General features: G+C 37.3%; 1 protein-coding gene across 6 annotated transcripts in view; it reads right to left on the bottom strand.

The window, feature by feature from the left end:
- si:ch211-186j3.6 (neural-cadherin) overlaps window positions 1–27,318 on the bottom strand; it is a 382,700-nt gene that overhangs the window by 20,850 nt on the left and 334,532 nt on the right. For 5 of the 6 annotated variants that reach the window (XR_007184217.1, XM_048185218.1, XM_048185219.1 and 2 more), the window contains 7 exons: window positions 25,276–25,490; window positions 17,350–17,477; window positions 14,936–15,063; window positions 14,514–14,637; window positions 9,004–9,184; window positions 8,414–8,580; window positions 3,608–3,872 (listed from right to left, as the gene is read on the bottom strand). Coding sequence is in view for 5 of the 6 variants with exons in the window: in XM_048185218.1 (XP_048041175.1) it covers window positions 3,608–3,872; window positions 8,414–8,580; window positions 9,004–9,184; window positions 14,514–14,637; window positions 14,936–15,063; window positions 17,350–17,477; window positions 25,276–25,490 (1,208 nt within the window). In the remaining variant the exon portion in view is untranslated. Of the gene's footprint in view, window positions 1–3,596; window positions 3,873–8,413; window positions 8,581–9,003; window positions 9,185–14,513; window positions 14,638–14,935; window positions 15,064–17,349; window positions 17,478–25,275; window positions 25,491–27,318 lie in introns of all 6 variants that reach the window. The other variant, XM_048185220.1, reaches the window with a different exon arrangement.

Raw genomic sequence — 27,318 nt, 5'->3', positions numbered from 1 at the left:
GTACTATACTATACTATGGTTCAAAAACACTATAGTATTTACTATAAATTACTATAGTATTTTTTTCATCTGGTCCAAGCCATGTCTAATCATTTTACAACAGGCGTCCAATCAAAACAGACTTCTGGAAAAACTGAATTCACCAATGACATTTGAGGTTACACTGAAATAAGTAAAGTCCCGCCCCACGACTGACAAAAATCAAAAGTGTTCGCGCGAGCGAAATAGAAGATTGAGCGCGAGTGTGGGGAATGATGACGCGCGTGCTGCGAATCTTGTCCGAGCACGCGAGGGCTTGATCTGCGCGCAGAGGAGATGTCATGCGCGCGCGCGGGTTTAAAATGAGCTTGCGGGCTCCCGTTTCCTCGCGTGCAGATCTGTTATCCTCTCGCGGAAGTGATTTACTGCGCGCGCAAGCATCAATTGTGCGCTCGGTCATTAATGGCATTAAAATGCCGCCATAGTTTGTGCTGCTGTTTTGAAGCGTTTCATATTATCATGGTTTTGCACACTGAAAGATTATTAATAGCCTATTTTGTTCTGTCGTATCTATAGCTTGTTGCCCCATTAAAAATCTGCACAATACATTTAAAATAAATGTCTTTTAATCTTACATTAATATAAATACATATTCTTTACATATAAATATAAATCTAAAATAAATATTTTTTTTTTCATTTCATAATACAAATAGTAATTTTAAACTTTTTATTAACATTTGGATTTTATAAAATTACTGTGCAAAGTTTTTTTAAGAATTAGGCCAGCATACTTTTTGCTGCTGAATTATATAGTCACCTAGTTTTTATTTATTTGTTTATTGGTCAGCTTATGATTATGTATTTTTTTTTTATCCATTTGTTGTTTTTCTCTATAATGAAGTAGTGTGTTTCGTGCATTCTGGATTGTCAAAGAGTGACCATTAGTTGTAGAAATACAGATGTATAGATACAGGCCCCCACTAATAAATTAATAAAGGCAACAAAGGTAACCTCTTTTGCTACATATTTTTAATGGTTTAAATGTATACTCTACATGTTTGACCACTTATGAACTATCATTTAGCCTACTATATGTTGTGTACGTGACTAATGTGACCCACCATCACCAATAAATAAATTACTTTTAAAGCACAAAATTGTTTGCAAGAGAACAAGTTTCTTCATTGATCTAGTCACTTAATTTTGCTCTCAGAATGCACCAGATTTATGCATTTAAATTTAAAACGTACAAAAATTTCCTCTGGGGGGCATGCCCCCGGACCCCCCTAGAGGGACCGATGTCCATCTCTCACAAAATCCTCTGGGAAACACTGCCTACATAACATGCACTTGCTTCTTCATATGCACACATAGACAAACTGAGCTCAACATGATCCATTCATATTCTGAGCTTTTAAGAAAAGTGCTTTTATAAGTCCATTTAATAAACACACAAAGTGCGTGCCTGAGGCTAACCGGCGCGGCTGTATGTGTGCTGCACGCAGGGGACTAGTCCACCTCCTCTACTCTTTCATGTCACATGCCATTGTCTCCCATCCCTCCCGCTGTCTGTTTTATTCTAGCTGTACGTCCCCTCTACACTGAAGGTGCATTTGAGGCTTTTATGAATTAATTCTTCTAATTAATTTTTCATTATTGTCAATACAATAGTGTACAACCATGACAGATAGAGGAACTACAGTATGAATTAGCTGATAAAGCTGTACAGATTTGCCTGCATGATGTACACATGTGCTGGCAATGTTCTTTTCTCTGACTGAAGTTAAATTGGATTAGCAGTAAAATGGCAGTCTACTTCACAGCACTATATAATTCAGTGATTGGATTTCTGGCCATGGGACGCAGTATTTTTGTTAGCTCAAAATGCCATTCTACAGTGTTTATTGGAGTCCACAGCTCTTCATGCATGCTTTGACACATTGACTCCATTTCATTTATTGTAACCAATTCATCTATTGCGACCAACTCTGTACAGACCGCACAGACTGGTAATCAACTCTTGAAGCAGTTGGAAATGGGAATCGGGTGGCTGTATTTGGTGCTGCTTTGAAAGTTCAACTTATAGTGTGGTATGTTTTTCACATCATAATGCTTATTTGCCAATTCCATCGTTTGTGCCAGGCTTGTTTTTTAATGTATTTTGAGTTTCTGATTATATACAAAAATAACAAAAAGAATGGAAGGATTTTTTTTTTTTTTTAACATAATAGGGTGGTTGGGTACACACACTGCGGACACATAATTATGTTCAAAAACAATGTAAAAGTGAATTTTGCATAATAGGTTCCCTTTAAATGAATACATGATGGGTAACACTTTAGTTTAGGGTCCAGTTGTCACTATTAACTAGTTGCTTATTAGCATGCATATTACTAGGATGTTGGCTGTTTATTAGTACTTATAAAGCACATATTAATGCCTTATTCTATATGACCATCTTCTACATCCGTTATACCCAGTTCTTACCCAATACCTAAACTTAACAACTACATTACTAACTATTAATAAGCAGTAATTCGGAGTTTGAGGCAAAAGTCTTAGTTAAATGTTAGTGAGAATTGGACCCTAATCTAAAGTGTGACCACATGATATTAGCATGATTTAAGTTATTATCTTAGAACTGTACATTTCTGTGATATGGACATTACTTTGACAGTCACCTCTGATAACAGATCCGATTACTCTTAATTGTAACATAGGAACATGCATTTTCGGTAAAGCTGCTTTGAAATATGTATTGTGAAAAGCGCTATACAAAGGTGAAATGAAAAGGTAAAAATTATCCCGAATAAAGCCAAAGTGAAAACATCATCTCCAGAGATTTACCTGTACGTACATTACAACACATTCCAATGTGAATTATGGCACATTCAAGCTATACACAGCTGTTCAAAAGTTTGGGGTCAGTAATCTTTTTTTTATTTTATTTTTTTATTAATTATTATTATTTGAAAGAAATTTATACTTTCATTTAGGGTGCATTAAATTGATAAAAAGTGATAGTAAATACATTTTTAATGTTAAAAAAGATATCTATTTTAAATGAATGCTGCTCTTTTGAACTTTTCAAAGAATTCTGGGTGAAAAAAAAAACATGGTTTCTACAAAAATATTAAGCAGCACAACTGTTTTCAACATTGATAATAATAAGAAATGTTTCTGGAGCAGCAAATCAGCATGTCAGAATGAATTCTGAAGGATCACGTGACATTCCTTTGTCTTCATGTGATCATGTCCTTCCTGTGGTGTTTTTTAATTGGTTCATTGTTTAATCATGTTCACAGGTGTGTCTTGTCAAGTCATTAGTCTCTGTGTATATATTGTCCTCATGTTTCCTCAGTCTCTTGTCTAGTATTGATGTTGTAACCAACTGTTGGTGAGTTTGTTACGGTCATGTTTTGTTCATTTAGTCAAGGCATTGTTTTGTTTACTTTGGATTATTTTATTTAAATAAACTGCACATGGGTTCTCAACTACAACTTGCCTCAGTGGACTGATGTTACATCTTACCACCCCCAAACTTTGAAATGGTAGTATGTACTACAGTATAGCTTTTTGGCATTGTGCTCTACCGGTTGAGCTTCATGAACACACCTGTACCTCACCTTGGAAGCTCTTGTTATGTCCTGAGGGGAATGAATTGCCCAGCATCACCACAGCGGGATCAATAACAATCTCCCGACTGCGACCCGGCGATCCCGTGATCTCTCGCCGTCCTCCCCCGCCGTCCAGGCGCAGGGTCAATTCGTTGTCATGCCTATCTAAGTGAATGTCATGCCACTCTCCGTTGTCTAAACGATAGGAGGGCATTGTCATGTTGAAGTCCCCATCACCGAGGTTGTAGAAGACACTTAACAGACCCTGATAGATCTAAGAAAGTGGGGGAAAGAAGAAAGAGAATACTGTCAGCGAATAAATTAATTTATAGTTTTGCAGATTATCTGAGGAATCTGGAGAAAATACAGTGCCAAAGACAAAGAACAACTGTGAAATTATGAAAATAGTGGTAGCGAAGTAAAGAGAAAAAGAGCAAGAGAGGCTCAGTATGGGATGAAATGGACCCATTGGGAACTGAAGACATCAGACTGGGCCAGAATCTGATAAAACGACTAAGCACTAACAGAATTAAACATATCAGTCCTTTAATTGGAGACAATGGGAGCAAGAAATTCAATATGGAGTCAGTGAGGTTTGCCACTATATTCTTGTGTTGCCTCTCTGAATCTCTAGAGGTCAGCTGTGAGACTTTCTTTTACTCTCTCTTTCCCTTTGTGTGTGTTTTATGATCTTCTTATACGGATTGCTTCTTATAAATCAAATGTTTCAAAGGCAAGTTTTATTATTTATGAGGGCATGTAAGACAAAGTGTGTAATATCAAAGTACAGTATAAAAGTCAAAATTTTGTGCTTTGAATCATTCAACATCCAACGATCCCTTAACTGTAATGATTTTGCCTTATTTTTAACAGTCTAATTACAATAATTCAACTGGTATTTTACTTTACAAGCAAATGCTTACTAGCCATAGCTCTATATCTGGTGGGAAAAAGGGGAAATGCCATGTTTGAAAATAAGGTATGTATTTGTTTGTGAGACAGAGCGGCTGGCCAATCTCCTGAAGAAAGCCCCAACCTTCATTTTAATTTCAGAGTCTTTCTGCAAGTGTCCCAGAGAGCATAATTTGCAAGCCTCCATTTTAGATCCTGGCTTTGTTGTGAAGGAAAAAGCAGGACCAATCAATGATGTAAAGGCAGTCAGGCTTTCTCACATTTGTATACAGCTGTACAAAAACTGTAAATGGTATACATGAATAAACATAGTTGACCTCTGTGAACTTATCACCCTCTTTCTCTCCCACAGCCTACTGAATTTCACCTGTGATGCAGCTCGCGAGAATAATCTCAAACCGGATTGTTATTTCAAGGCTGAGTCTATGCTGGGTAGGTATTAAAACCTGAAGGTGTTTTAATTAACAAGAACATTACATTTAATCTATCCATGGTAAATTTGGGATTTTTCCTCATGCCCTAAGATTTACCCCACAAATCACAGTAGAGATGCTCACTCTTTCCCCTAGGTGGATGTGAAAGGTGCCTCCACGCCCCTCATCCCCACCCAATGATCCAGAAACCAATGTCATCTACTGGAGCAGCAGGTGAAGCCATCTGCCCAGTTGCATGTTTCAAAATTAGAAGCATTTGATCATGGACCATTGGATCTTAAGTGCATATTATTAAGTATGTTTGGCTTCCCCAACCACCTTTTCATATTTTGTTATGTGTAAAAAATATTAGGAGACATCATTAATCAATGTCATGACATAATCTAGGGAATCATTGAATGAATCATTTTTGGTGGTTATAAAGAGATGAGACATCAGGTGTTGAAGCAGAACTGAAGCATTTTCTCTGAGGGGGGAATAAAATGGCTCAAACTGAATGAGAAAATAATCAGCAGTATAAAAATAAAATACAAAATATTAGAGTAAAAAAAAGAAAAAAAAAAATAGTTTAAAACCAACACAGCAATGAAACTTCCTAAGTTCTTCATAAGACTTCATAAAGCCTCATTTCATAAGTTCACAACCAGCAGATATGCCAGGAAAACAACAGTTTGTGATTGTTGTCTTATCTTTTAGGCTGCGTTTACACTGGCACGAAAAATCCGATCTTTTGCTCACATCAGACAGATTGGAATTTGTTGCACGTGTAAACACAAAAATCCACACAAGATCTGATTTTTTCGCATCCGATCTGAGCCACTTCCAAATGTGGTTTTAATTCAGATACATATCCAATCTCTGGACACGCGACCTACAGTACAGTCCAAAAGTTTGGAACCACTAAGATTTTTAATGTTTTTAAATGAAGTTTCGTCTGGTCACCAAGGACATTTATTTAATTAAAAATACAGTAAAAAACAGTAATATTGTGAAATATTATTACAATTTAAAATAACTGTGTACTAAAATGTGTAAGTGGCTAAAATTTATTTTAAATAAGTAAGTATTAAAATCTACTACGAAACTACTAAAAATCAAGATTTATCTTATGTTAATCTATTCACTAAAGTATTTATTTATTTTTATTGAAGAACTAGGGTTTTCACAGTCTTGGAAAGCCAAGATATATAGCCTAATTTTGGTAAATGTGATTGCTAGGCCTGGAAAAGTAATGTGAATTAACGTCATACTAACTATATATTAAACTATATGGGCATTTTAAATAATGAATAAACATTTTACAGTTATACAAAGCTCTAAATATTTTATCTGGTAGAAATTGTAAACTGTGAGTCATGAACAACTGGAAAAGTCAAGTAAATTCAGGTTAAAGAGTGTGAATCTTGAAGAACATTCAGCTCTTAAAACTCCAGGAAAGCTGAAATGTAATTATTATTATTTTTTAAAATTTAGATTAAAATGGAAAAGGCTCAAATAATGTATAATGCAATGTTTTGTTTGAGCTGTCTATCATCAAGTCCTTCAATAAAACTCTAAAAGCAATGAAACATAATTATAACCAACATCAGATGCATGTTACCTCAACATGATTTAATGTGGTTCTGTATAACATTTTTAATCAAGTTTAAATCCATTCTGTATATTTTAAAATCAGCATTATACGGTTGTTTTCCGGCATCATGATTAAAATGATCAGATAAAATCAACTCAGTACATCTGTAAACACATTTGGAGTAAGGATCCCTTGAATTCAAGGAAAACACAGACTACATTGATATTCTGCTGCCGCTAATGGACCTGTGCCTAAGTCTCTTGAGAAGAAATTAGATGATCAAACTATTATTTCCTCCTCGTCTGTTGATAAGAACACCTTGCTGGAAATGTCTCAGTGAGATGATGCATCATAATCAGACACAACAGCCAACGCTAAATGGGTATTGGCACATCACATCAATTAGCATTATTGCTAAGGTAATTGAGAGGAGCGCAGCAGGAGATTAAGTTTTAATCTTTTGCACATGGCAGAATCAGTTCCTGCACCACTGTGAAGCCTCACAAGAATCACAATATAAACAGGTAATGCAATCTGTAGCCTGCCACTTTAGGGGGATATAAAATGTCTTCGAGCCTGTCTCAGAGACACGTCTAATTCATGCCGCCAATAAATCACCCACGATTTACATGGGAGAGAAAGAGAGAGAAGGAGGGAGAGAAACAAAGCAGCAATCAGCAATCCGACCACATCATCTTAAAGCAGGTGTTGAGAGAAAAAAGGAAACATGAAAAAATGAGAGCCTTGGAGTGAGAGGGTAGACGGCATGCATTCCGCAAGTGTATCAGCCGAATCGGGAGACGCATACTAATGCTTCTGATTAAAAACAAACTCGTTGCTCCATTCAAATTCTCACATTGCACCGCTGTTGCAACAACGTTCGCGGGGTCTGGCAGATGGTCTGCTATTACAGAGCACATCAAGAACAAATAATTTCATATGCTGGCGGTCGATGCTGCTCATTTGTTTTAAGGACGTTTCATGGGCACAAATTTGTGGGGAAAGACATTAAAAATGGAGGGCAGGGTGTTCAATATTTCTGTTATGTTTCTTGAGCACCAAATCAGCATATAAGAATGATTTCTGAAGGATCATGTGACACTGAAGTAATAATTTTGCTTTTCCATTACAGAAATAAAATACATTTTAAAATACACTGAACAAAATTATAAACGCAACACTTTTGTTTTTGCCCCCATTTTTCATGAGCTGAACTCTTGGACTTTTTCTATCTATTTCTCTCAAATATCTGTCTAAATCTGTGTTAGTGAGCACTTCTCCTTTGCCGAGATAATCCATCCACCTCATATCAATATATGTGGCATATCAAGATGCTGATTAGACAGCATGATTACTGCACAGGTGTGCCTTAAATGTAATGTGCTCTAAAATGTGCAGTTTTATCACACAGCACAATGCCACAGATGTCACAAGTTTTGAGGGAGCGTGCAATTGGCGTGCCGACTGCAGGAATGTCCACCAGAGCTATTGCCCGTGCATTGAATGTTCATTTTTCTACCATAAGCCGTCTCCAAAGGCGTTTCAGAGAAACAAAAGTGTTGCGTTTATAATTTTGTTCAGTGTATGTTAAAATACAAAACTGTTATTTAAAAAAATGTAATTTAGGGTTAGGGTAAACACTAATGATTCTTACCAAAAATTTGAATGGTAGTGTGTGTGGAAATTAACATTTCTAACGCATTTTTATTGTTAGTTCATGATGCCTATTAACTAATGTTAATGGTTTGAACCTTAATTATATTCCAAATTATATTCAAAAGGAACATGATAATACATCTTCAGCATAAAGAAAATGTATTGATAACTTGATAATGCATTGGCTATATTCAAGGGAAGTGAAGAGAGGAAAAGAGAGATGCTTTCAAAAGCACTAACCTCCAGTTTGAGATACTCATTCTGTTCTTTGGAGAGCAGGCTGAGGATAGAGCTGCTGTGTTTGCGTGTCCGGACCAGGACCTGAATCTGCGTGTGCCTGGCTGGGAGCGTGAAGGCCAGCTGAAAGTGTATGTGACTCCTTCCATCAAATGAATACTCTGGGACCTCTGTGAAACACAAATGTGTTTATCAAATTTAGTCCTTAAAAAAAGGATGCATAAACATTGAAAAACGCACTGTGAGAATATCACAGGATGTTCCGGTTGTGTTACATAAAGAAGCTCTACAAATTCATAACACTTCTGAATGCGATTTGTGCCAAGATTTGGTGTGTGTGAAAATTCTGCCTGGGTGCTAACACTATCCCTCCTACACAGAGCAATTCAAAGATATTCACTGCCACACACACACACACACACACACACACACACACACACACACACACACACACACACACACACACACACTTCCACATCCATTCAGTCATCCTCTTTAGCAATGATTTATCTGCTTTATCTCAGTCTCTCTCACCTCCCACTTGTGAAAATAGACATGGCTTGAAAACTTAGGGACAACTACTGAGTAATTACCCTTTTCACACTGATGCCCGCTGTACCCAGGTGTGCACTGACAGCTGAAGGAACCCCACTCGCCGTGGCAGCGGCCCCGGGTCCCGCAGGAGGGAAAGCCCATGTTCACACAGCTACTGTCCGTCATCAAGCATCCTGGAGCACTGCCAGAAGAGTCGGCTGGTGAACCTAGGTCATAAAACTGAGAGAGAAAGAGTCAAAGTGAGGGATACAGAGTACCAGAAGTCATGTAAACACTGAGAGAGGAGCAAAAGAAAGAGATTCAAAGATTGGAAATATAAATAAGGCAGAAAATAATGGTCAGGATAAGCCCAACTGGGGGGCCTTGAGAAGATAAGAGATGAAAAGTGAAAGTACGTTTTATCTTATTTGTGCATTCACCTTTAATCCAGCCTGCCATAATGAATATTACCATGCCGAGCAGGCCACAGCCACTTAACAAAAGCAAATCTGCAGTGCTCTGTATTAACAGAATGGAGAAACCTTGAGGTCTTAAATTCTCTTCATAAGAGAACAACCATGCACCACATTACATCAATTTTTCCTTTCATCTGATGACTGCTATTTATTCATGCCCACTCCTCTTAATGTCAGGTTTTTGAAGTGACTACAACAGGAGTTTCATCCTGTGCAGGAACCGGTTGCACCCGGAGCACAGCTGATTTGCTTGCAGCTAAATAAGCCGTGTTAATTCCACTGAACTAACTACTCTTTGTCAGTCTTTATTTCATATTAGACAGGTTGGTTTATTGTCCATGGTAACTCTATAACTGATCAGCATCTCAAAAGTTTGGGGTGAGTATGATGCATTTTTAAAGACATTAATAAGTTCATTCAGCAAAGATAGTAGCATTCGGTAGTCATATACTGTACTGTATTTATGAATAATGCAAGTTGTCTATAGTAATACTATAACTGACCACTTGAAACCAATGTTTCCTCCATAGCTGTGCTCGGTTCTGTCTCTCTAATAAAAGTAAGCTAAAGCTAAAATTGCACCTCAAATCAATATTTTCATGTATTCAATTATTTGGTAAGTAGTCGTGCAATAAGTGGGACAATGTACAGCCAGCCGTTCATTATCATAAAATAAACAACTACAGGGCCCCTCTTAGATATTTCCTCATTAGCAACATGAATGGGATAATTACTGGCTGACTATACATTAATCCTGGGAACTTTCCTTGTAGTCCTGATGAATTTGTGTTTGCTTCATACTTTATCTTATGTTTTGTGTTGTGAGGTCATGTTTTAGTCTTTGCACAGAGTAATAAATGTATGGTTGTCTGCCGGAAACCATTTCCTGTACACTGATGGTATCTTCTGTGACTGTTTGTTAATTCAGTTCAAGAATGACTCATTACATTCTCCCAAGGTGAAAATCCTTCAACCGACCATAACACTACTGGGCATCTGTGGGGAATTTTGTAGAGACAAGTTGAGCAACACTTCCCATCGAAAATTGCTACGTATATACTAGAATATTACGTTTTTATTAATATTATTATTATTATATAAATCAAGGGTATATTCATTTTTGGAAGCCTTATTTAAGCAAAATTGGCTAATTTACTTATTTTACAGATATTTATATGAAGTTTGGGGTCGGTATGATTTCTAATTTTTTTTTTTTTTTTTGAAAGAAGTCTCTTATGCTCACCAAATTCACATACCTGTATATTTCAATAAAAAAATACAGTAAAACAATAATACTGCAAAATATTACACTTTAAATAACTTTTCTATTTCAGTTTATTTTAAATTGTAATTAATACTGTGATGGAAAAGCTTAATTTTGTACAATGTAAATGTCTTTACTGTAACTTTTAAACAATTTAATGCATCTTTGCTGAATGAAAGTATTAATAGCGTGTGCCTCGGATACTCTGCCAAAAACAAAACATCTGTTTGGTTTTGATTATCGTGTCAATCGCGGCAATGCTCACGTGACGTTGCAGTTCTTTATCATCATGAAAGTTAATTGTTTTCATGCCTTTTAAAGCCATAACAGTTTAAACTTCTAATATATGATTTTCTCAGCGCACACATCCGAAGCACGCACACAGAAAGCTGGCTGGCAGACGGCGTGTCCTCTGAGTGTTAAACTGATTTCTCTTACACATCTTATTGCATTTAAACGGTCAAATACACACAAGGATATGTCAAAAACACACAAAGTTCACAAACACAGTTGGTTATGTCTGTGAAACAGCTGTTAAACAGCAGGGAAAGAAATTGCATGTGTATATTAGATCTGTGTATTAAAGTGACAGCAGCATAATATACAATACCTACTGAAAATCACTCACTGCTCTTGATTAAATAACTTTAGTAGCTTTAATAAGAATACGTTTCCTATTTGAATGCTGCTGTTAAATGCTCTGGCGATGAGGTAAACATGGCAGACTTTGTACAGCTCACTCAGGGGAGAGGCTAAGCTAATAGGGTAGATTCTGTCACCAGTCATGGGCGGGGCTGGAACCACTTGTTTGGAGGGACTATTTATGATTTATGGGGATTATAAAAAAAAAAAAAGGAGTGGGTGGATTTTTACCATCATAGGCTGGTTGCTTACACACACTGTGGACACAAATCTGTGTTCAAACACCTTATAATAGTGAATTTTGCATAATAGGTCCCCTTTAAAGTCTCTCTTGGAGTAGCCAGCTGCTCATTAATGCATTTATTTCCTAAAGAGAAACATTTTGTAAATCTTTCATTGTGACTGTTAGTATGTGACTTTTGTGACTTTTTCGTAGTTGGAGCCTAACGACCCATTATAAAGGCTAGTCAACTGGTGGTAGTCTGAAGTTTTATTTTGATCTGCTGTGGTTGCATATGTAGCTGCTTGTTTTTGGTGTGCACCTCTGCAAGGTCAACCTTTTCACCATACGGTTTGTGGTCGTTTGGTTTATTCTTTTCCTTAAGTTTGGTTTTAGTAAAGTACTTTCTCTTTTATGGGATTCATGGCTCAAGCAAACCTGTGTAACCTTTTAAGTAATGTACTATAGTTCCCTGCATGTACCTCCCAAGGTGGAGCAGTAAATGGCATAATACCCTTAAATCTTAAAACCACTTTGCCATGCACCCCATCACACTGTTTATTTGCCACCAAAAAGCCTACTCAGAATTCTCAAAGGTCAACAACAGGGAAAGAGCAAAAGAAAGTAAACCATCTGAGAAAACTGAGTGGGCAGAAGAGAGTTTAAAATAGCAATTCTACCTTTGTACTTCCTCCTTCCACAGTCTACGACCTGCTCTCCTGCAAGCCCCAGTAGCCTAAGTGAACACTTCTATGCTGTTCCTTTGTGTCTGGTGACCACTGGTCAAGTGTTTTAGACTCAAGAACTTTTAACTGAGTCATGGTGTTACAATGAGAAACAAACAGCCACCCACCATACCAAACCTTCGACATGATACAGATCGGTTTAAAAGACAAGTGGCCTGGTCAATTATAGCTCAGTTCAAATAAGACCACTTAGAAAACTCAAAACTGAGTGTATGCAAGCCCAAAGAGGTCATGGCATGCATCTTTGCTCATCTATATAGGGACAGTAAAAAAATACTGTTCTTTTGATTTTTTCCTCATATTTTATGTCAAATACTTTAAGTTTGTTGTACACATTTCCAATTCACAAAAAAAAAAATTAGCGGAAAATGAAGCTGTACTGAGCTTGTCCAATTTCATTTTGTAATGCAAGATTGTACTGGTCTAGGAAGGACACAGTCTCACTAGGATGCAGCCTTCTAATTGCAAGGCACCCACTGTCTTTATGAATGGGTCATTGAATCATTGACTCCCTGTTTGTTCAAAAACACTGAATCAATCAGTATGTTGCTGAGAGACAGCAACTTTTCTGTTATGGCTTTGTTTTGAACTATTTTTCATTGGCAAAATATAGCAAAAACAGTCAATATTGTCTAAAATGTAAGTCACTTACCATTACTTAATACTGCTTGCTTATTGAAGTGATTAAGAGCGTCAAAGTAGTCATAGCCATAAAAATGACAAAAATAAATAAAGTGTGTTTAATGTTTATTGCTGTAAATGATAGATTATACCGAGGGGTTCGAGATACTGTACTCAAATTTTAATTTATATCATGATAAATACAGAAGATAATGATTTTGACATTACAAAAGTTGGCATCCTAAACATTGATTTCATGGGTTTAATTTTGGCACAGAAACACCTGCTGATTCTTGTATCATTCGATTCAGAAACTTCTTTTCTACCATTAGAGTGACCATCAGGTCAGAAGGCAAGAAAACTGCCTTGGTTCCAATTCCTGTGTGGATTTTTTTGTGTAATCACCGAAATAACAGCTTATTTGTTTTGGAACTTAACATTCTGCCAAGATAATATCTTATTTTATAGACATTTTTATGGCTGCTATGTGTTGAAATAAATCAGTCTTTGGATGCTGATGCTTGGGTTGATGAATTCCCTATCTGACATGGCGGCACCTATGAAGTGCGAGAAACAGAAGATAGCTGATTGTTTAAACAGCTTGTGTGGTATCAATCTTGGTGAAATTGCCCCAAGTTATGAAATAACAGGTATTGTAGAGGATTACTTTCTAGAGGATGATGGTGATAACTAGAGCTGTAAATATAATGGTTTGTTATGATGCATCACGATGCTGTTGTGAACAATTCTGCATCAATGCATAAAAAAAAAGAATTGATTTAAAATAAAAATAATAATAAATCAATAAATAGACCTATCATTGCTCACCTTCCTGAATTCGGTTCTCTTTAGCGAAGTATTGCGCAGTATTAGTTGGGGGAAAAACATCTGATGTGTAACATTATATTAGATCCGTGCAGTAGGTCTTAATATATGCTAATAAACCTGCTGCAGTCTGTATCATTCTGCATTTCAGTCTGTATTTTATATTCTCCTCTGGTCAAAATCTTGTAGCCAGATATTGAATTTGTATTCCTGAAGTTTTATCACAAACTTCTCAGAAAGGTTCTAATGTTATTTCTGTTTGGGTTCAATTTGACCCTGCAAAAATCAGTTGGTAAAAGAGATACAGTGTGTACAGTAGTCAGACAAATGTAAAATGTTTATCATTAAAGGGTTAGTTCACCCAAAAATTGAGTGGTTTAGTCCAAAATTTCTGAAGAATTTTGAATTTAGGCTTATATTCATATATAAACATTTATCAACTCACATATCAGGAAGCTCAAGCAAGTCTGCTTGACACATGGGAGAACCAACGCAGCACGTTTGAGCTTCCGAAAGAGGTTTGTTCTCATGCTTGTTACGGTTGAGCTTCACTGATCAATGTTTATATGTGAATAAAAGCCTAAATTTAATCTGTTCATCATTTAAAGCGATCGAGTGGATCAACTGGCGTGAACTTGTTACCATCAATACATTATCCATTATCAATCGCTGTTTACAATGAATGTATTAAAATCAGAATCATTCTTGCCCAAACATTTTTGCCCAAAATATTCTCTTTCATTTGCCCCTTCAAAAAAAATCAAGAGAACCTCACCTTGCTGTCCATGATGAGGTTTCGGATACAGCCAGTGAAGTGCTTGTGTTGGAGTTGTGGGTAGATATAGGGCAGGTTCTCATTCACTCCTCCTAGCTGAAGCACTTGTGTCACATTCAGATGCCTGAAAACACATCAGAAAGGAGAATGACCCTTGCCACTAATGTGCTGTATGTTATGGAGAGGTCATTTTCCTCTAGATATTAACTATAATATTTAAAGACATTTTCGAGTATGTAGAGTGAGAAAGAGGAAAATAATGATTGTTTCATTGACTGGAGCTCTGTGTCATGCTATCATGGTGAAGGAATGGATTCTTTGGCACTCTAACTTTAATGATTCATCAGGGCAATATTTTTAACACTTTAAACAAACATAAGTTGATGTGAAAAGAGAAATATAAAGTAAGAGAAGTGCTTTACTTGTCCATATTCGGTGTGATACCAGTAACTTCACAGGAAGTGTGGTCTTCTGTAGTTAGCCAGCTGCCCACTCCCTCCATCTCCATGATAGTGGCTCCTGCACAGCGGTCAAGTGTAAAACGCACCTCCTGAGAACAAATGTGTGGGAGAAAAGAACCTTTATTAAGACACAAATGTGCAAATTTGACTTACATAAAGTGCCTCAAATGAATATTAAACATTACGTTCTGAGATTGACTTTTTATGTAGCACCAATGATGTACATAGTAATAATTTTGAAATAAACCATTAATTTTCCTTTTGAATGTATTTCATATACTCCTCTGGTCAAAATCTTGTAGCCAGATATTGAATCTCTATTCCTGAGTTTTACCAGTAACTTCTCAGAAAGGTGCTGTTTCTGTGCCATTTCTGTTTGGGTTCCATCTGACCCCGCAAAAACACAGTTGAAAAATACAAAAGAGACGCAGTGTGTACAGTAGTCAGACAAATATAAAATGTAAAAATGTATTCTAATGTTTTATAGCTGGGGTCTCTAAGACCCCAAACAGAACTAATCAAACATTTTTTCAAGGATGATTTTAAGTCACGTTCTTCTTAAAAAATTTGGAAAAGTCATGAAGTACATCAATGTTAGGTACATATTTCTAGCTATTAAAATGTCTGGTAATAATTTATTTCGATAGTCCACTTTAGACATTCTACTATAGTAACTTTACACCAGTATACATGTCAACTAGCAGTCATCAGAGTATTAGTGGACTGTCTGCTTAATATCTCCTAACATTTTATTTTGATGGTTCTCCAACAGACATTCTACTGACTATAAGTAACCTCGCAAGTACACGTCAACTTAATAAAGTGTAACCAACATCCTTTTGTTCTCTGAGACCCCATACGGAAGATAAGGGTTGTTTTACACATACACAAACAGACATGCAGTCCATGCATACCACCAGTTAAAGAACACCAGAAAAAGAAAGAATTTAAAGGGATAGTTCACTCAAAAATGAAAATTGTCATTGTATCATTACAAACTTCTAATCCAAGTCTTCTGAAGCTCAAATGTGCTTGCTTGAAGAATGAGAACCTATAAGGTTTGTTCTTGAACATATGGTTGAGTTGCTGTTCACCATAATTTGATGTGTGAGTGTTGATCAATGCTTATATGTGAATAAAAGCCTTAATTAAAACTGTTAATCAAATAAAGCAATCATACTTAATTAAACTGCTCAATTCACATGGACTATTTTTTTGAACAATGCCTTAATAAATAGTAAGAGCAGCAGTAGTAGTGGCAGTAGTCATTTTAATGCCATTTTCATGGTAAGAGCTGAGTTATAAGTTATACAAGAGTTGCATAAATACAATAAAACAAAAGAATCGAAAAAACAAACAAACAATATTTACATTTACATATGATAAAAATCTTTTTCTCAATGTCTTAATGAACTTTTTAAACTGTCAAAGTTTCAGTGAAATGGACTTTTAATCATATACTTACATCATACACTAAATGACTGAGAATCATCACACACTTTCAGACTTTAAAGTTGTTCAAAACACAACAAACTCTCACAGTTGCTAGGAGATGCATGACAAAAGATGTGAAAACATGTTTAATTTCATCTGACTAAGTGGAATCATAATCTGAAGTACACTACACAATTTTCTGTGAAATATGTCAACTCCGATTGTCCAAAACATGCAGACTGGCTCTGACTTTCTGCAACTAGCATTAACTTATCCAAAATGTAAATAAGGGCAAAAGTTGTCTAATGTATTCCAGCCTTTAGATGTCTTCTAGAGATTATCACATTTCTTTTGCTTGTAGAGTCAGTTAAATCACCATGTTGTGTCAAGAGCTCTTTCTCACCAACATTTGTAACACTGGAAAAAGCTACACTTCAAACTCTTTCTCCACTCTCTACGGAGGCTAAAGCCTCAGGCATGGTATTATTAAACACATAGCATGTCAAGATGCTAAAAAGCTCCAACCTGCAATGCTCCCTTCACACCCAGCAGGACGCTTGCATCCTTTTTGTACTGAACAATAAGCATTATAATTTCAAACAATTTCAGACTGACCCAAAGGCAAATTCCAGCACAGCAAGACTACAACCTTGCACTACCACAGACACTAGCAGCAACGAAGAGGCCTTGGGATCTGAAACAGTTCTGGCTACAACTGAATGCAATACAAATTAGCACACTAAAGAATGTCTTGGACCAAGTAAACCCAGCTAACAGCTGCGACCACAGTTCCTCTGGCCCACTCGGACTGTGAAGATGGTTTCAGACCAGATAGTAAGACTTGTACAGTGGTGTACTAAGGTGCATTATTGGAAGAAGCTGCCGAGGAGAGACGGGCCTCTGCTCGATTCAACTCGGCAGTCAGTCGCTTGCATGCTTACTTTGCTGTTGCTCCTCACGTCCAGTCTGTGCCACCGTCTGTCCGCTACATTCACGTTGCCCGGCAACTGCAGGACCAATGTACCCGATCCGTGGTTAATTTTCAGGGTGGGGGTGCCGTCGATCAGTTCTGAGAGAGAAGAACAGAGACAGGCAGAGAGAAAGAGAAAGAGAGAAGAGAGAAGAATAGAGACAGGCAGAGAGAAAGAGAAAGAAAAACATAGGTGGACAGAATGGATACAGAACTACAAAAGGAGTGGAAGATGGTTATACAGACTCAAACTTGAACACACACACACTGCCTAAAAACTACCAGGTAAAAGTGTTTTATAAGCTCATCTAGCAGCAGGCTTTTGACTAACAAATGTATGACATAAACTGGCACTTTGTTTCACATTACAGGGTCAAGTAAGCGCCGCAATTACTATTATATTATCCTCTGGCATAATAGGAAAAACATATTACGGAAAGTTCTTCTTTTTGTCTGAGTTAGTCGATTGGCAAATTAAAAATTAATGAAGCCAGGAAGACTCCCTTAAGCTTCATATATTCTGACAGAGTCTGATCATACAGGCAGAAATGCCTTCAACTAATTTCACATTTATCAGCACGATCTTTGCTGTTAAATATGCCCATTTTGGCCGATATGTCTGTATGTGGTGTGTCTCACCAACCCGCCTTCCCAATGTCTTCTAATTCTGCCTCTATTTTCTTATTTGTCATCGTCTCGAGTTCTCCTTTTGATGCACTCTTTTCATTCCTGTAAATAACACCCGCTTCCTCTCAGCTCGGCTATGTCTGGCGCTCACCGTCTGCTGACCGTGAAAAACTGAACTTTTGTTGGTCACAGTGTTTTCTTCATACTGTATGAGAGGATACTGTATAAGATGAACTGCTTTTAAGAAACAATAGGCACTTCTCAAAGCACATGTACCCACTTCATTAGCTCCAATCAAATGACTGACTCTCCAGACAGATTGTCCTGGCTAATTCCCTCACACCATCATTAAAATTGGATGATTTATGTCGTCCATCTGTGCTTATTCTCGCTGTCACTCTATTTCTCCTATTATTTCTCGCATAGAGTGTTTCAGCTAGTGAATGTCTTCCATCACCCTCCCCTGGTTTAACCCGTTCAAGCGGCTCATGTGTGCTGAGGGACTTTGTTTCACTCTCATGGTTGAGGGGGAGTTTGGTGAGCACATGCTGAGAGACAAATAAAGCAATGATGGAAATAATGGCTCCGAAGTATCGTTTAATAAAATTGCTCTGTACTTTGCAGGTGTTAGTTAAGTAAGTATTACTCTGGTCTGTCACTGTTTTATATGGTGAATGATGGTGTATGAGAGTTCTCTCTCAAAATTTTTTATAATATTCCCACATTTAATTCTTCAGTTCTTCAAATTAATTTTAAAATTTATGACTTATCTTTAAATGGTGTAAATTAATGCGTTATGAATGGAATAAATTTATTGTGATAATCAAAATTACATGTTCACAATATTTAAATGTAAATATTTAATATAAATTTTATTTTGTCACCATTTCATTTTAAGCATTTGAATTGTGCACAAACTAACAAATGAACAATGAACAAATGAACTGTCATTTTGTGCACTTTGTGTGTACTATAAAAGGACATGGAAAGTGTTACAACCCTCCCTTGTCTGCTCGCCGTAATATTTAACATTTTCCAAATTGAAATTATAAACACAAACAATTGAACTGTATTAACTCATGATTCACACAGCTGAATTAAATAACTATATCAACTCCTCAGAGTTTCCTAAACTGTTCCTATCTTGGCAGTTTCCAATGGTCTCATTGAATTCTCTCTCAAACTGTTTCAATGTCTCCAGGCTAACTCCCGATGGTATCAGAGTGTTGAGCTGGAGATAACAGCGAACATGCTGGGTGCGGAGCAGTGCTGCTGTAATCTGGGCTGAGAAGCCCTCTTTAGAGGAAAGCCCCTGAGAATGGAGAACTGCTCCCCCACACTGATGCTGTCACCAATCCTGTCCCAGACATGAAGCGCTGCCGACTGAGAGCAAGACCATGTCTTCTCAAGTTGACATGACATTTTAGGTGGAGTGCAGATGAAGCAGGATTGAGAAAGGAGGGGCAACAGGAGTGAAAATGAGAGATGGAAAAGGTGCAAGTCTAGGGTTGGTATTGATTTGAAAGGACTGAATTGAGGGGAAGTAATGAAGGTATCTCTGTAAGACAGACAGAAAGAGGATGTGACTATTGGAAGTTTCTAAAGGCCGTGACACCAAACCATCATCAAAGAACTAGTTGCAATGAAAGCTGACCATGTTGTTAGCTTGTGTCGCATGCGTCGGGGCCAAAAAGTTGCACTCAAACGCACCATAAAGAGTACAGCTAGTGGCCAACTAGCAGTGCGTGAATGGCAATAACAATCATATGAGCAGGTGGCAGTAGTCCATATTCATCATTCAAAAATGAAAAGAAAAAAAAAATTAGGTCTGCAGACTTTTTACCCAAGCGAAAACCAAAAAAGTGTATATCGTTGCCTTAAAGGGGTTAGTTCACCCAAAAATTAAAAATCTGTCATTAATTACTCACCCTCATGTCGTTCTACACCCGTAAGACCTTCGTTCATCTGCGGAACACAAATTAAGATATTGTTGATAAAATCCGATGGCTCAGTGAGGCCTGCATTGAAAGCAAGTTAATTTACACTTTCAAACACCAGAAAGGAACTAAAGTTGCATTTAAAAGAGTTCACGTGACTACAGTGGTTCAACCTTAATGTTATGAAGTGACGAGAATTTGGCACTCTGAACCACTCATTCGAAACAAAAAGCTTCGAAGCTTCATTAAACAGTGTTTTGAAACCGGCCATTACTAGATATTGTTGAATAAAGTCGTAATTTTGTTTATTTTTGGTGCACAAAAAGTATTCTCGTCGCTTCATAACATTAAGGTTGAACCACTGTAGTCACATGAACTGTTTTAAATATAACTTTAGTACTTTTCTGGTGTTCGAAAGTGTGTAAATTAACTTGCTTTCAATGCAGGCCTCACTGAGCCATTGGATTTTTATCAAAAATATCTTAGTTTGTGTTCCAAAGATGAACGGGTCTTACAGGTATGGAAAGACATGAGTGTGAGTAATTAATGACACAATTTTCATTTTTGGGTGAACTAACCCTTTAACCATTTTGAATATGAATCATGTTGATCACTTTGTTCATTCCAGACAGCCATGTCATTATGAAAATATTTACGTATTGGAATACTCAGGTAAGATGATGTTAAATTAGAACCACATTCTCTGTCCTCTTGACTTCACTCTTTGCTTGCTTTCATCACTTTCGCTATTCTTTTCGTGCACTGGTTTGATATAAAGCTAAACAGCCAATCAGAGTTCTCTCTTTCCGACGGGGTCCGACGTGTGTGGAACATGCCACAAAAACTGAACTAACAGACACTCAGCATTGGCTCGACATTGGCTGATGACCGACCGCCAGCTTGGTGTGTCACGGCCTTAATATACACGTGAAAACCAGAATGAGAGAGAAAGAGGTAGAGAGAAAGCAGGGTGAGGGGGCACATGGTTTGATCTGTATATGTAATTAACATGCAACATGTTTTTGCTCTTAGAAATGATCCCTCTGCAGTCACAGGAGGTCGTCTGTGCTCTCTGCTCCTCATCCCTAATTCATACTGGTCTCCCTGCAACATCATTGCACATTAATCCCTCTGTCAGCGGGAGGGGAGATGAAGGGAGGCCGACCTCCTCCCCTCAGATCCCCCCGAATGCATTTCCACTTTAAGCATAAGAAATGGCTTCTCTTTGCGTGTCCCGAGGGACGAGCAGGAGGGCAGATGGCATATGGACCCTGAAAACCCCACCCAGTGGCCCTCCCATCAGCGGTTAAGGGAAATGAGCTGAAATACTGTAAGTTGAAAGGGATATTTGAGAGCTGCTGTGGCATGATGAGTCTGAGAGGGTTGACTGTAAAGCAGGTTTCTGCAAATTGACCATAATGCGCGCATCACACTCTGGGTGTAACTTTATCTCTGTGCTCACTTTCATCTGCCAGACGCTCCTCTTGTGTGTGTGTCTGTCTGCGTGTGTAAAAGCTTTGTAAAGCAAACACAGTTCCTAAAACATTTTTAAAAACAGCAATGCATGAATTACATTCAAAATTTGCATTTTTCATTGACTGATAATAAAACTAAAACATTACTCACACCTTCGGTCTTATAATTATAGAATCAATCAATCAATCAATCAATCAATCTATCTATCTATCTATCTATCTATCTATCTATCTATCTATCTATCTATCTATCTATCTATCTATCTATCTATCTATCTATCTATCTATCTATCTATCTATCTATCTATCTATCTATCTATCTATCTATCTATCTATCTTTTACTGAAGCCAAAGTGAAAATATATATTTCATTCAAAAGGGTCAATGTATATTTAATAATTAAATATATAATAATATAGTAGGAAACCAACATAAGAAACCGCTTTGAATAAAATTGCATAATAAATTAATGAATTCGACAGCATGCATTACCTTTACATACTTGACAAGACTAACAAATTAATCAAGTACGCCATCTATTCACAAAAAGCACCAGCATTTTTCTCAAAGTCCCTGTACATCATCTACAGCTTCAAGTCTTTTCAGTCATGGTTAAATTACCTCTCGAGGCTGCTTATCATTCAATAAGTGTCCTTAATCAAATAAATTAGATTTGTCAGTCTAATTTGTCTATTGATTCGACATGCTCACCCCTCAAATCTTTGTCTAACCTTGAAAAGAGACTGTAACCAGCAATAAAACCCATGTGACATGAAGACTTCAAGCACGTATCCGTGCCCATTTCCATCAATGAAAATAAACTAAGGAGGAGTCAGAGGTCATCTAAAGAAAATGAATCCAGGCTGTAATGAGAAAAGTGGAGGAGAAGTAATTCATGCTATGCTAAAGGTGAATAAAGATGGTTGCTCTTTAATACAGAAGCCACGTGTGTATTTCATGCTTATTACTTGTTTTATAATGTGCGCAGCTCTGCCTCAAGCGCTTCGACTGATGTGTGAATCACCCAAGGCAAAAATATACGTGTGCCTTAATATATATGGCTTAAAAGAAAAATATGTGTTTACTAAGAGTTATTCACAAATTTAATTAGAATATCAATATAAAAAGAAATTTTATGTCAATTTTAATTTAAAGCCAAAATTCTTACAGCTAAACTGCCCGCTGGAAATGTTTACTGACCAGCAGCAATGTACGGCTCACCTCAGACCAATCAAAGCCAAACAAATACTACTTCTTGACCTTGGACTCCAGCCCACCAACAGATTCATAATCTATTCAGAAACAACTCAGAAGTACTAATACTCACACAGACACAACAGCATGATGTTCTGCACACAGGGATGTGTGTGGGAGGCCCCCGGGTGTGTGTACACTATGAAACTACATTGTAGTATCAGTGTCATGAGTGTCTTTAATAAGAAGAGCAGAGGCGTAAAACTGGCAGGCACCAGGCCAATGATAAGGTTTAATAGGCCACGGTGAAGAACAGCAGTAAGTAATAAGGTCTGATAGAGTGAAGGCGAGAAGGACTGGAGAGAGAGAGACAGAGTAATGCACGGAGACTCACACTGTGGCTACACTTGTTCCGCTGTCCTCCGCACTGCCATTCATCATTATTCATCTCCAGCTTTCTTTCTTCATTCCACCTTCCTGTTCACATACCGTCTTCGTCTCTCACCCAGACATGAACTTCTTTCTCCATTTAATTCATGTCTGAGCTGCGGCACTTACTGTTACTCCCCACCAGTTCGTTCAAATCTGAACCTCTTTTATCTATTTAATCTGACTCTCTCTACTAGACTCTTTCTCTGTTTCCGTTTCTCCTCTTTCTGATTCTCTTTCTGTTTGCTGCATTTCCTTACTAGACCTATACAACCTCTCTCTCTCACACCCCTTTTCTGGTGCTGGTTCTGGAGCCAGTGCCTAGTTTAAATCCAATCCATACATTTCCACAAGCAAAAGATGTGGAAAAATAGCACCTGAGGTACCCCTAAAAACATGCTAACTATAGGAAACAATAATGTCTTCACTGAGCAGAGTCCTCAAACCAAAAACAACTCAATGTGACAAACATTATTTTGTATGCTGCAGTGCCTGCAGCTGCTTTATTTTTCCATTTATATATATATATATATATATATATATTCCATTTATTATATATATTTCCATATGTATTTATAACTAAATTTATACTGAACTTTGAATAGGTTTATTTAAAATAACCCTGTTCAAAGTTTGGGAACCATTGGTTCTTAATACTGTGTGTGTTTACCTGAATGATCTACTACTGTTTTGTTGTATTGTGATGGTTGTTCATGAGTCCCTTGTTTGTTCTGAGCAGTTAAACTGAGCTCTGCTCTTCAGAAAAATGTATTCCTGCAGATTCTTCAGTTTTCAAGGATTTTTTGCATATTTTAACCCTTTCCAGCAGTGACTGTATGATTTTGAGATCCATCTTTTCACACCAAGGACAACTGAGGGACTCAAACACAACTATTAAAAAAGGTTCAAACATTCACTGATGCTCCAGAAAGAGCCGGGGGTTAAAAAATTTGAACAGGATGAAGAAAATTTTCTTATTTTGTTGAAATATCTTTTTTTTTTTTTTTTTTTTTTTAGTACTGCCCTTCGGAAGCAACAGAAGATACTTGTTTCCCCGAAGACAAATTACGTACATTTTACCTTGATCTTCAAATTCAAAAAGTTTTCACCCCCGGGTAATCTAATATTTAACTAATGTAAATAAAACGAGGCCTATTGTATGCAAATCTTACCCAAAAACATGCTGTGGCATGTATTTTTGCAGGCAGATTATTTAGTCACATATGTTATCATTCTTCTTTCTAATCAATGAGATCAGGGGTCAGTTATGACAGATATTCAAAGATCCCTCGCCAAGCAGCAGTTCCAACACAAGCGTTTTGATGGAAAAGATGTAGCCTATGTAACTATCACTCTCACCCTGATACTGTCCTGAAGCTCAGACAGATCTCCACCACTTCACCACTTTTCGTTGCTGGAGAGACTTTGAAACCCTTTCCACAGTTGCACACTTCACTTAATCTTCATCTTTCACTCCTTGTCACTCTCTCTTTCTCACCTCAGATCCTCTGTCTGCCATCCATCCCTCTCTCGTTCTCTCCATATGTTCGGCATCTCACCCTGCACTGATTACACTCACACACTGCCTTATCTGCTACTTATCCACATTTGCCAACACATCAATGGGCTGATCAGGAGCAGAATGCTCTCATATGCTCAGCACGTAGGCAGATCTGTGAGTTCATTAAAGCTCTAAATGTGTATATCTCATTGTAGTCGTTCTCCCAGATGAATGACAAATAAGCCTTTACTGATATAATGAGTGCATTCGTTAACCCCTAATGAGTTAATACGGCTGCATACGGCAATGCTGCGGAATTTATGACACACATATGCAAACAAACAGAAATAATGTGGTATTTTTTAAACTTTTTTTTTCTTTTTCTCTGTGTTTAGGTTGTTAGAAGATAGCAGATCTCCCCTGAGTAAGAAAATGTTACAGCAATAAAATTTTTTTATTAGAAACACTAAATCCTGCTGGAGAGACGCAAAGGAGTCTGTTCATCTCTTTCTGTCTGAAATAAACATATTATCACCCCTTTTTTCATTCTTCTCTCTCTATGTCTAGCCCTACTGGGAGATGAGTAAAGATGTGCCAGAGGTTCAGCTTGTGATATGAAAGAATGATGTAGACACTGTAGCAATATTCTGCCTTAATGCCGCTGCACATTTGCAATACCCATCCCTCGCCTTTCGACCTGCGGTGAGGCTGCCATGAGGTTGTGTGTAGGTTACCTATGGCCATGAAGTCCTCCGGCTCCCACGGCTGAAGCTGAGAGAGGGGTCCGCTGTAGAGCAGCAAGCCATCTGCCACCTCTGTGATGAACTCCAGTGAGAGGTGGCTCTCGAAGCATGGCCTTATAGGGGGAAACCAAGCATAGCCGTTTCCATGGAAACTGTGTTTTGTCTGCTGGCACTCGGGTCCCTCAAATTGAGCCGGGCACTGGCATCTATGGTATGCACACAGGAAATCAAAAGCTCACATTAAAACAGTATGAGTTTCGGGTTTTGTACACATGCTACTGGACTGATCTGAACTCAAAAGAAAGAAATTTTTAATATAGTCATAGTCATACATTGTGATCTTACAGAGCCATTTGTTGAACTATATCCTATTAAGTTGAGACTAAAGACCCATGTAGCCAGTTATACAAACTTATCTCCTAACTTTGGTTTCAGCCCTGTAATTTGTGGCATTCATTCAAAAAGAAGAAGGAGAAGAAAAAAAAAAAAAAAGAAGTTTCTAGCTGTTTGTCCAGTTTATTTAAATAAAATACGCTGGAACAACACAAATCTTTCATTTTTTACCTAATTGTCATTTGCGCTCAATTTAATTACGTTAAATTAAATTTGTAAAATGTTATGTTAACTTTAACCATTTGTGTTGGGAGTACATGAATCATTTCTGTTACTTTGGCTGAAACTGGGCAGTGGATTTCTAGTTCCCAGCATGCTTTGCATAGGGATAGATCAGGAGAGTAAATGTTGAAATTAAGTGCTGTTTAGTGTGTTTTTTAGTAAAGGGAAAGGCTTGTTAGTGTTTAATGTTCAGTTATGCTGGACATGTAAAATTGTTTCTATGTTGAAATGTTTGTGGTTACCACTGTGCTGAAGAGTAGAGCTTGTTGTTACTAGTTAAATATTGAAACTTGAAATAAGATTTGTTGATTTCAGTGCTGCTCTTCTTCATACGCAGATTAAGCTATATGTGTATGGTCTATGGTCCCGCACCCCATCATACAATCATGGAACTCTCATGTGCACAACAGCTACCCACAACCTAAGCACAAGCTTCACTCTTCACCACAATGGTAACCACAACAACTTGATGAATTTCAGTTCATACAAAAAGATACAATAAATCAGTCCAAACAAATTATTTTTTTATAAATAACTTATTTGTATGGGAAAACTTAACTTAATTGTATGGAAAAAATTTCCTAAATTCAATTACAATTACACCTTCATCTGAGTCCAGCTGTGTTTGATTATACTGATTGGACTTGATTAGGAAAGCTACACACCTGTCTATATAAGACCTTACAGTTTACAGTGCATGTCAGAGCAAATGAGAATCATGAGGTCAAAGGAACTGCCTGAAGAGCTCAGATACAGAATTGTGGCAATCCACAGATCTGGCCAAGGTTACAAAAAAATCACTGCAGCCCTCCACCAGTCGGGGCTTTATGGCAGAATAAATGATTCAATGACAAACATTTTTTTTTAACAATCACTTGTTGCTATCTGGTGGTGTAATGATTTATTCAATACAATCGTTATTTGAAGCACCATGTTACTTTCAAAAGGATATTTACTCTATTTTGATCGCTTCTGTAGACATCAGTGTTAATATCCACGAATGATACGAATATTTGTAAAACAGAAATAATCATACTGTGATGTTGAAAAGACTATTTGTGAAAGCTGTTTCATACCTACAGTATACATTACAGCTGCTGTCTCTTGGTCTTCGGCAGCCACTACGCAGATTTGAATGTTCCGGTGTGATTTTGTCAAAGGTTTAACAAACACAGGTGAATTTTTTTTTTCATTTAGGAATGAGTGGGTGTTTAAATCGAGATTGCAATATTTTATTGATTAATCGTGCAGCTCTATTGCCTGTCCTCAAAGAACAGATAGGTATGTTCTTGCTATGAGGACATGCTGCTTTTTTTTTCATTGTGTGGACTTCCAATAACAAAACCATAGTTACCATAGATATAACGCTGTTTACAGCTGATCGTGAAGCCTCGGGAGCTGAAAGGAACGTTACATTTC

Source organism: Megalobrama amblycephala, linkage group LG3 (genome assembly GCF_018812025.1).
Source record: "Megalobrama amblycephala isolate DHTTF-2021 linkage group LG3, ASM1881202v1, whole genome shotgun sequence".
Classification (NCBI taxonomy): domain Eukaryota; kingdom Metazoa; phylum Chordata; class Actinopteri; order Cypriniformes; family Xenocyprididae; genus Megalobrama; species Megalobrama amblycephala.
The sequence above is the reverse complement of the archived record's forward strand: the minus strand, read 5'-3'. Positions and strand labels throughout refer to the sequence as shown.